Source organism: Lissotriton vulgaris, chromosome 2_1 (assembly GCF_964263255.1).
Source record: "Lissotriton vulgaris chromosome 2_1, aLisVul1.2, whole genome shotgun sequence".
Lineage (NCBI taxonomy): Eukaryota > Metazoa > Chordata > Amphibia > Caudata > Salamandridae > Lissotriton > Lissotriton vulgaris.
Genome location: NC_141687.1, coordinates 1,841,974,844 through 1,841,986,542, shown reverse-complemented (window position 1 = coordinate 1,841,986,542; position 11,699 = coordinate 1,841,974,844). Strand labels below are relative to the sequence as shown.

General features: G+C 42.1%; 1 protein-coding gene across 1 annotated transcript in view; it reads right to left on the bottom strand.

Moving 5' to 3' along the window:
• Positions 1–993: 993 nt before the first annotated feature.
• The window catches only part of SMAD6 (SMAD family member 6), a 131,777-nt gene continuing 121,071 nt past the window's right edge, over positions 994–11,699 (bottom strand). The window contains exon 4 of the mRNA XM_086958004.1: positions 994–1,707. Coding sequence (XP_086814130.1) covers positions 1,163–1,707 — 545 coding nt within the window. The 3' untranslated portion in view covers positions 994–1,162. The remainder of the gene's footprint in view (positions 1,708–11,699) is intronic.

Here is an 11,699-nt window from a genome sequence, read left to right as displayed (position 1 = left end):
CGATGGGAAGAAGAAAAGATGAAAGAAGTGTGTATAGATGGAAAACTGAAAGAGCATGCAATAATTGAGGTGGATGCAAGGGTAGGAAGAGGAAGGTATAGGCGGGTGGAAGTAAGGGTAAATGGAACATTTATAGGAAAGGTCAGACTTACTTGAGCTGATCTCTCTGTGGCATTGGAGGTTTAGTTTTAAGTGGTGAGCATTTACATTTTCTGGCTACTTTCCTGCCAGCAGACAGGTGGCTCTCAAACTCTACACAGCAGCCTTGAGCTTCCCCAAAAACCCCACTCCAGTAAACCCAGACTAACTGCAGCAGGAGGTGTCCTCACAAAAATCCTCTTTTCAAATGAGGGAGGGCCGCATTCGTATTCCCCCAGCAGACTGTTGTCCCAACACATTCCTTCCCACAAACTAGGGCACGAAAGAAACCCCTGCCCAACAGAATGTGGTCCCAACAAATCTCTTCATGAAGACTTAGCTTCCAACATTTTCCAATCTGGAATACTAGGGCCTCCAGCAGACTTCACCATGCAGACCAGGACCCAGAAAAATCTCGACCATAATTTTGACTAAAACCTATAACATTCTCCAAGGAGAAGCTTTCCATCAAACTCTGCCCTGAACACCATGGTTTGACCAACACACTACAAGGCAGCAGACAGTGCCACGGTAAATTAAACAGGACAGTGGCTCATCTCGAATAGCTCTGTAAGCATTCCAACCGCAGGGCAGAGAGTCTGAGATGCTCTAGTGAGTTACCTTAGACGAGCCTGGGAGTATAAAGGTTCTCGCAATGCAACATACAAAAAAATAAGCACATAGTTACAAAATAACCCATACAGAGAATCTTTTATTATCAAAGTGTGGCTGGCATAGTTCTCTGTGTATTTCTATACCATCTGAAAAAAAAAACAATTCAGATCAAACAAGGTGTTGTGGCCCAATTCTGCTGCATCGTTCCCCCTTTGAAAGTATCTTTTCAGACAAAGTGCATTTTTTGTTTTGTTTTATGTCCAAACACACATTGCACAGTACATAAATAGTGACACAGTAAAAATGCCCCCCTTATTTACATGTATAATATATATTTTCATATAATATATAAAACTTTATATTAAATCTAGGTAGGTGATAATTTGGGATATTCTGTGTGGCGCACCGATTATCGGTGTGTGCGGAGAAGGATCTCTAGCCAGCAAGGGCATGAGGTGATAAACTGTCGAGAATAACAAGGCCCCCAGCCCTTGGCAAAACTGATACGGACGCTGTTCGGATCATAGGGTCCATCTGTGTATCCCAGCACACTAGTGCGGTGTGAGAGTCCTGGCTGCTCATAGTCAAACACTTTGGCAGAATAGCCAGGAGGCACTTTGCGCACGACGAGGCCCCGGCCATCAGTGCCATCCATGGTCGGGGAGTTGACGAAGACAGGGTGCTCACTGCGGTTGTAGGCCCAAACACCATCAGGCTCACGGCTCAGCAGGATTCCCTGACCAATCTTGCTGCGCGTGCGGCACACAGCCTCGCTGCGGTGCTGCAGTTGCAGTTGTCCCAAGCACAGGCCGCTGCCTTGAGGTAGGTCATAGAAGATGCTTACGCACTGCTCGTGAACGGCATAGAGACGGCCCACCCGTGTGCGATGCTCCCAGTACGCCACGCTACACCAGTGGCTCTGTTTGGCACCGGATGTGGGAGACATCATGGCATCTGTAAAACAGAAAAACATGTGGTTAGGTGTGCGCAATTGGATCATTTCGGGTTTGGGCATGGATGTGCACGTTGATAGCCTCAACTGGTGATTCTTAATGAAAGCTTTACAGTAGCATGGAATCAGCCCTCACTTTCTAAAACATATCTCTTTGTTGTATTACTCGCGTGGTATACAATCCCCTTATTTCTCTATCAACAGAGGAGCTATTCAGGGTTGTCCCTTGTCAACTTTATTTCTTGTATTAGTTCTGGAACCTTTCCTCCACCAATTAAGGCATTCAGACGATTTTCGGTTTTAAAATTCACATTACCTTTACTGCTTATGCAGATGACATCCTTCTAGTTATGTCTCATCCAGGGTGCTCTCTCAGTGCATTTTTTAATAAAAATATTTATTCCGATGCTTTGGAATACAAATTAAAAATTGATCAATTTTTAGTAATGCGATTGAAGAACTATTGCCTCAAACAACCATTTATTGATCTGCGACTTTCCTGGAACTGCACCAGAATTCAATGCTTAGGAATATGGTATTGTGATACTCTCAAGGATACGCTTATAGCAAATACAGATGACCTTTCTAAACTCCATCATTTATACCTTTCATGGTGGGGTCGCTTTGACACTATTAAAATGATGCTCCACCCCATTATTAATTTCTTTCTCATAATGTTACCTATTGAGACCTCTAAGGGTATTTTGGGCTCAATTGATAAACCCTTCTCCAGATTTTTATGGAATGGTAAATCACCTCAAATTTCTTAACATAAATTAAAACTTCCCAACGTTTCTGGTGGAGTTAATTTCCCCAACTTCATTACTTATCATACAGCTTTTGGCATCAAGCAAATATTGTTTTATCTGTCTCGATATACTGCACTCCTCATAAATTATGGTTCACTCTAGAAAGTGCACTTTTGTCTCCTTTCCCATGACAATATATTCTTTTTAGGCCCAATCCTCCTAAATTTTGCTCGCCCGTAACTGTTTCACAGGCTTCCTTCCACCGTATTGAAGCCATTTCCCATTCCTCCTCTCAGTTCCTCCACGAAGTTCCTAAATGTTCCCATTTGGCATAATACATGGAGTAAACAAAAAGGGAAGCCTCTACGAAGGAAAGCTTGGAAGAACAAATGAATACTCCTCATCCCACAGCTATTCCACTCAGGTTCTTTTATGTCACTGAATGAGTTATCTACCTCCTACACTCGCCCATGTACTATGTTCCTTAGTATAATGAGTGGTCAGCTGTAATACAAACTACTTTCACACAAACTACATACTTTTTTTTATAATAGATTGATTTACATTCCTGTGTGTTTGTTTAAGGCTACACTTATTCACCAAGTCATTTGCTGGCAATGCAATTCACACCTGTTTGTATGTTTTTTTCTTGCCAAATTCAAATGTTTTGCCTCTGGTTTGGGAAAACATTAATGCTATTACTCAGGTTCCTATACAGCTTTCACATGATGTTCTGTTTCTGGGCAGCATGCATGATGTCTGGTCTACCAACAGAATTTGGGGATTTTTGTAGATCTTTTGACTTCAATGGAAATACTTGTCACATCCAACTGGAAGTCCACCGACAAAATCACTATTTCATGCTGGTGGAATTTAGTGTGCCAGCATCATAGGCTAGACAAATATAATCTCAGCTCAGTACAGTTATCAACTGAACGCAAAAGGATATGGATAGCACTATTTAACGTATATTGCTTCGACTAACAATTCTTCTCATTACAGCTAATAACGATCAATTTTTATCTTTGTTATATGTACGTGGCCTGCATTTATGCATAATTATATTTGTTCCTGCTACTTCTTTTTTTCTTATATCACAATCCGACTCAATACTTCTATTCTTCTTTCTCGCTTTCCCTCCCTTCCTTCTCTCTTTACTTCCTTTATCTTATAACAATGAAACCCAGCGTATTTGACTTGTGTATTGCCTATATTCAATCTTTATTTATGCATTTAGAGATTTGCATAATTCTCATCTCTGTTTAAACCTCTTAGTAATTATTGCATGTCTGGCAGTGATGTATTTTACATAATGTTCTTCAATAAAAAAAAAGAGTTTAACTAGAATAAATGAATGTGCACACGCAACTAAACTTTCCTACTAATGGCCTGCTTAGCAGTTGTTTTAATCTTTACTATTTTTATCTTAAACCCCCGCAGCAGTGAAACCCAACAGACACAAACACAACCCTTGTTTCCGGAAATAAAAATCTGGATTGTCCTAATGTTTCTTAGACAGGTAACAATTTCCAATTTTGTGAATGAGGCTCCATCTTTTATCCTTGTAAGACTTCACAAGAGTACGACTCAGCTGCATAATAAGTACTGGCAGTATATTCAAAAGCCGTAATTTCTACAGCTTGGTGTTCAAACAGCATCAAACACAACGTCCTACTTAGTATGTAAGCATCACTGATCTCTTCCCAGCACGAGCCTCAACTACCTTCACTTAATCCTTCTTACACAATGCAGACGCCTGTGTGTATTCAGTGATTCATCCTGCATCCGAACAAACATGTTCTGCGTAGAATGTCATGATTCAGGAAAATCAGACCACAAAAATAGAAATCACCACAAAAGGTGGAAAAAAAAGAATCTTGTTTTAACAACACAATTCAGTAAAGTTAAGCAAACAAAAAGAAAAAAATCATTGTAAATTGACCATCACAGACAAGGCGGGCACAGAAAAGGCGGGCAGACAGGGCTTAGAACTGGGAGCACGCAGAATTCGGCGGAAGCCGAAATAAAAAGTCACCAATGTCAGGACATGTGAATGTGGTGGAGGGAAGATGATAGAAAGGGTGGTAGGGAAGCAGAAGATGCATAAGGGGAAAGCCTAAAAAACAAGAGTTGGAAAGAAAATACCACAAGGAGAGATGTGAATGAAGGTCCCCTGGGGAAGAGAAAGTCACAGCCTAATCTTAACCCCAGGAAAATTCTTGTAGGGAGCACGGCCAGGCAGAGAGTGGGTAGGTAGGTTGGTGGAAGAGGTAGCTTTAAGTTTAGCTATACAGGAATCAGGAGAGGTGTGTTCGGCCTGTTCCGGACTCCTGAGCACCACTGGTCAGATAAAAGAAATAAAAAGGTCCACACACCCTGCAAAATTTGGCTTATGGGGATAATGTTAACAGCGTTTACAGGTACCGGACAGGTTGCAAGGGTGTAGGTAGTATTTTGGGGGGTAGAGATACACATACGGGCAGATCCACCCCACGGGGTTGGAGGCAGCAGTGGCAAAGGAAGGCGGTGTGAGGGAATCTTCAAACAGTTCAAAGAGTTTTTACTGGAGGATGTTTGGGAAGGGACGAGAAAGAGAGACTGGAGAATGGAAAGAGGCCAGTGAGTGGAAGGGGGAAAGAATGAAGCATGGTATGGGGCACCGGAGTGAAAATTTGGTGAAAGAGGGAATGACAGATTACAGATGTTTTGATGTTTTTTAAATGTTAATGTTATGCTATAGTTGATTACATGTTTTTCAGCCTTGTCCTAATAAATGGCCTTTTACGCTAAATTATGATATGGCATGTGATCATTGTAAGAAGGAGAATGTGAACCTGGGCTAAAAAGGTTCCACGATAATCAAAAAATCAATGGTTCTACCCAGCCACCATGAAAGGAAACAAAATGCAAGATGATATAGGTAAAATTCCCCTCTGGCTAAAAAGCAGGCTTTGTGCAAAAAACATCAAAGGGATGTTTAGGGGTGGGCGTTAAGAGGGCCTCATCTCACCTCACAAATTTCCCACCACCTTTACAAGGGAATGAGCCGCTGTTTTTCTGACGGCAGTAAAAAGTAGCTTGGCTGTCATTTTTAAAAAAAATGAAAAAGCCTTGGAGATTTTACAACAATCCCTGAAATATGTTGGCTATTTCAGCTTGCTTGGGAGGCTGGTGAGCCTGGCTTTTGCAGTGTTACTTTAAGTGCCTCCACTGTGTCCACTAGAGCACTTTGGCCCCCAAATATTTGGGATGGCCACCACACAGGCAGTTCCACCTGGTAGGCACCACTGAATAAGGCCCTAAATAAAATAAAAATATGTATAGCTCAGCAATTTTGAAAGCAACCCCACGTATATCCACACAATAGTCACACAGAAAAGGAAGGGATTTTTGTTCATTTTTAAAGCCTGAAAAATAAAAAAAATGGGATCAATCTTGTATTCAGATTTCCCTCATTCATCCATTTATGTGGGAAGTTAGGTCAGGAAGCTTGTAATCACAAGTCCCACATTTTAGTGGCCCATAGATATAAAGAATGCTGGGTGGGCTACCAAACCGATGGGACAGCAGACACCTCCTCGCCTTTGCTGGAAACACTGCACCCCTGCTTGATTAAGGGGGACTTTTCATGAAAAGCGCTTCTGCCGACTCGGTGACACAGCTTTCAGTGAAATTGCTCAATACTAGCAATAGCGGCATAGGAAGCAGGAATGTTGCAGGTGGGACCAAATGAAGGAGTCTCCCTCAGAGGAACCAGCAGAGGCTCTAGGCATTTAATGAGATGGAAGAACTAGGAGTTGGGCAGGTGGGGCATCCACCGATCATTGGCAGATGACCCATTGGCACCCGCCTCTAAACAAGGCCTGGGTAATTGAGAAGGCCTGGGTAATTGAGAAGGTGTGATTCAACACCTGGTCAGATCAACGTCCTGGCTGGTATGGATCACATGAGAAATTAATAATCTTTAGCTAGGCGCCTTGGACTGCAGTGATTCGCTTGGAATTTGTTTAGTTTTATATTAATGTGAATTCCTAGTCTTACAAATACATAGTCAACCCTCCCACCCATCTTTTAAACGCGTGGCCAGCAAATTTACACAGATCACCTCAGCAGAGGGCTCTTAACTCGAAGACCAAACTTATTTGCAAACACCCTTAGCTCAGCACTGTCACTCTAACTGCTAAATATTGAACATTTTAACTCAGTCCTTTAACTTTCACTTATGACATCTCAAATTAACAACCTCCAAATTCAGAGGACACTACCGATAAAAAAAACATATATCTGTTCACTGACTTTTTTATTATGATATCACAGTAACAACTATACCTTAACACCCAGCCGTAATAATGCCGCCACTTCAAGAGAACAACCTTAGCCCAGGTCCCTGGAATTCATTATAGGCGTCACAAATTAACAACCATAGTTTACTGCCATGGGTGTGTCTGCTGATCATACATGCAAAATCTGAATGTAGTGCCCTGGGCTTTACTGATGTGAACCCTATGATCTTTAGTAACTACATCACACATACATAACATTAACTCTGCTCCCTTTCCCCGTAAGATTAGATGAACAACCACAGCTAAGCCGTCCTTTATTGTAGATATCACACATTACAAGCTGAACCCCAAGTCCAAGGCCTCTGCTCAAGACATTACATGGCTGAATTCAGCCAACTACCTGACCATTCAGACTTCTGCACTGCAAACATTGTTTTAAGTGTGACGTCATAAAAAAATCACTTCTTATGTTTGTCCTGCAGAAAATGATGAACAACGTCCGGGTCATACGTTTTAATTCCGGTCTTTGTCCTATTCATTAGGGTGATAAGATGAGTTCGCAGACCGGAGAGCCCGCGCCATAGAATTCACAATCAGCCACACAAAGCAAGCGCAGCAGGCCAAGGTTATTTCAAATCCCAGAGCACCGCAGCGTGTGAAGCCAACCTGGCTGACCACCTCTGAATAAACCTGGATCCACATCACCTGTGATTATTTCGGAACTGGAACATCCGACATCCCTACGAACTGCAACTTTTACAATTATCCCAGAACCATGACGTCTACACAAAAAATGTTGACTTTTGGCAGCTCTAAGCGATGGTCCTCTCAGGACATGCAAACAATGAAAGATGCTCACAGCTTTTGCTTGGTGGGTGGGCATGTGTTTGTGTGTGTTTACTCTGTCTGAGGCGTGGAGTCTGTGAATGGGTGCTCAAGAATGTGAGAGTGGTGTGGGGGAAGTCAGGAAGATGGCTTATACTTTGGCATTTCCATCCAAAATCTGAAGTGTCCTCAAGTGCAGCTTTGGGCACGGCTCCCAGCTCTTTAGTCATGTGGGTACTAAGCTCCCTGACAATGTATGACAGACGCTTCCCCACTCCCTTGCCCCCAAGCCGTCACATGTCAGCTCCTATTAGGTGGCACATTGGCTGATCCCATCAATTTGCTCCAGAGACTCCATTGATGCACTGGAATTTGCAGCGCGCTGAATGCCAGGCCACCAGAGCTTCAAACCCCAGATACACGTTGTAAAATCACAGATTCTGATACTCTAGGTAGTCTAGGACCGCCTCCTTTGTGCCCCTAACCACGTTGGCTACATTTGGGGTGAAGGGATATTAAAGGCACCCCAGAGACAGCAGAGTATGGACTGGTCTTTGTCATCAAACACTGGTGGAAGAACAACGCAATGAACTTACGAAGGCTCACAATGAAAAAGGAAGGCATCTTTAGTACATACCGTCATGTCCAAATAACGCAATACTAGACATTCCACCATAAGTGTAAATAGCAGTCGGGTGGCGACTATTGAGCCAATAGTAAATTTGATTAATGTTCCATTAGTACATTGCAAGAGTTGGGTGGCGGCTACTGAGTAAATAGTAATTCTGATTAATGGTCCATTACTGCATTGCAAGAGTTGGGTGGCGACTCGTTAGTCAAGAGTAAATGTGATTAATGATCCATTAGTGCATTGCAAGAGATATATAACATCATCAATGTATATAAATGTACCTCTAGTGGACGGTGCTTTACATATATATATATAAAATGTCCAAAACAAAACTGCTTCTACTGCAACGCTGTGACCCATCGAAAAGGGGAGTACATTCCGGTGAAGCACCCGGAAATAACTATGTCCAACAAAGATACCAGTATCTCGTACGCTCTCAGGAACCACAAAACAATCCAGTCGTCTTAAATCTTTGGTTTATTCACACTGGTGTGAATAAACCAAAGATTTAAGACGACTGGATTGTTTTGTGGTTCCTGAGAGCGTACGAGATACTGGTATCTTTGTTGCACATATATATATATACATATATATATAGTTAAGTAAAAAAGTGGTTCTTTTGGGTAAGACATTACTTTGACAATGCTTATTAATGCAAACAACAAGTGTTCTCTGGTACACAGCTAGATTGAGAAATAAATGCTCAAAATACGAAGTTGTGCGATCAAGGGATTGTATTGTGCAAATCGTAACAGAATTCATTCATTTTTGTATACAAATTGCTTCATTCAAGGATAACATACAGTGCATGATATGACCGTCAGCAAAAGTGAAATAAAATGACTTTTTGGTGAGTTGTGCTAAATGGGTGAGACAATTTTTACAGTGAAAAGAGATACAAGTGTTTCATTGGCCAGATGGCGATTTTCACCAAGGATTTCTAGTGTTCCTAGAGGGATCCTGGTGGTTCTGGACCTATGATGTGCGTCAATATATATATATATATATATATATATATATATATATATATATATATATATATATATATACATACACACACACACACATTATACATACCCACGCATATGTGTAGTTGCGTATAAATGTACCTCTAGTGGACGGTGCTTTACATTAATATGTGTGTATATATATATTTTTTTTTATTACACACACACACACACACATTATACATACATACCCAAGCATATGTGTAGTTGCGTCTTTTTCTCAGATATTTGCATGAAAGTTTACCTGATTATGACCTTGAGGCAGAGATTAACAATTTGATTGTGAGGCCCCGGATCCTGGTTCTCACCATCTCATCAAGCGCAATATGTAGCTTAGGTTTATGAATGACAATGCATCCGTTTGTAAACCAGGAGTGCCGACACTGAACTACAGCAGAAGCATCTCTTGGTAGTCAACAGCCAATGAACACTGGGCCATCCACTCAAAGTTGCTCCTTTGTGTCTGCTCCAGGTCGCTTCAATCGTTTGCCCTGACTTAGCCCCCGCTGCTTCTGTCCCTGGCACTCACTATTTGTATGATTACTCTTTGTATTTAAATGTCCGCCCCAAGGGGAAACAGCCGTTACAACGAGGTTTTTACCTCGTGGTGCCTTTACAATGCATTTTTTAGCACGCATATTTTTACCGCGAATATGTATTTACAACGCATGCCAATACCACGCATTTAAGGTAAGTTTACCGCCACAAAAACATTGTTTTTAAATCTAAAAACAATGTGTGGTATTGGCATGCGTTGTAAACGAAAATTCGCAGGAAAAACGTGCACTAAAAAATGCGTGGCAAAGCCATGTTACCTGCGTTGTACGGTCGCATAACCGCCCCAAGCCTCTGCTTTCTCTAAGACCCAGGGGTTTCTGCACTGCATCCCTGTAAAGCCGAGGGCGTCGCATCGAATCCGCAGAGCTCCAGCTGATATTGTGGCTTTTCATCTCCCGAATTATGCGGCCTGGCATCACTTATGTAAACCTGCATCTATTTAACCTACAGACCTCTTTAAAAGCCTGCGCAGTCCATTAGCTACAAGTGTGTTTGTGTTATATTGTTGAGATATTACCACTTAACCCCACACATTCTGAGCCACTGCAAGGCTCACTGCTCCCAAGTGTTTCTTTCTGGAAATACTACACTTGTAACAAAAAGACTGGGACCCGTACACAAGAAGACAATGCATATAGCATGCAGCCCGGGGGCTGCAAAGTGCTTAGGGCACTTAATTGAGACCAGAGTGCCGTGATCACGCCCACGCTGAATCCGAGGTGAAGGGGCAAGTGCGGGACAGAAGCACATCAGTATGGCACCTCAGGGTTATGCAGTGGAGAAAAGAACTTCTACCGGAGCGCGCTTGTGTTAGGAAGGGAGCATTAATGTGTAGAAGCCTCGATGCATGCACAATACCAGCTGCACAACGCTCTGACTCCAACAGCTATGAGAAGCACTTTCCAACATCAGGCTTCAGGTGGGAGAGAACCCGCAGGCTGAGAGCTGCAGGGACCCATCATGTAGGAGTGATTGATCTCAGGTGGGTTACATGCGAAAGCGAGGGCTAGTTTTTTCCCAGGTAAAGCCTGGTCTTGGTGTTACTGTAAACTATCTGCCCGTCGATAGCCATGTCATCAGAAGTTATACAAGTCTGCAGCATTATCCACATAAAATGATGGATTTGCCACATAATCTATCGTCTTGTGCAGATTTTGAAGATTTGTAAGAAAAACAAAATGTTTCTAGCCCGAATAGATCAAAAGTTACTAAAACATTGACACGTGTTGCAGTGGCAGGTCGTTTGCTGCGTGTTGGCAGGACACTTTAAAGTTGCTAATTCCTGTACTTAAGGGTTCAACTGAAAAACATGAGGTGAAATCTTCGGCCTGCAATGTTAACATTGGGGAAAATGACAAAACAGTGAAGCAGTACTACCACAAAAGGTGTCGTATTATGTCACATAATTCGCTTTCTCTTTCCACATAATTTAGTGGGATCCATTCTGGTAATTGCCTTCATTTAGTGTGGCTTTCCATAAGCTACGAAGAGGCATCTAGTGTATCTGAACGTCTGCTCCATCATGGGATGTGTGCAGCAGTCACTCAGCTGCAGACTGAACGTTTGAAAAGAATGTTGGAAAATACTGCTTGATTGGAAAGGAAACAGAGGAGGAAATGGTAAATGGCAATACTGGTGGGTGTGTTTGTACAACAACCCTGTCCTAATAAAACTGTATTAAGTGTTCTTAAATTGTGAGGGTTGGTAAATCACTAACTTGCCTAAGGAAGTGAATGTTAAAAAAAAAAAAGCCACATTGAAAGGCAACACTTCAATGGGGGTTTTACACTTTGACTTAAATGGAGATGGCATTAAGTTAGTGAGACAGATTCCATGCTGAAAATGGTAGCAATTATGGTGCAGTCATTATTTTAAGTTACTCTAGAAAAGCTCTGACTGGAAGTGTTTGTTTTTCATTCCTACTATAACCCGCCTGTCTAT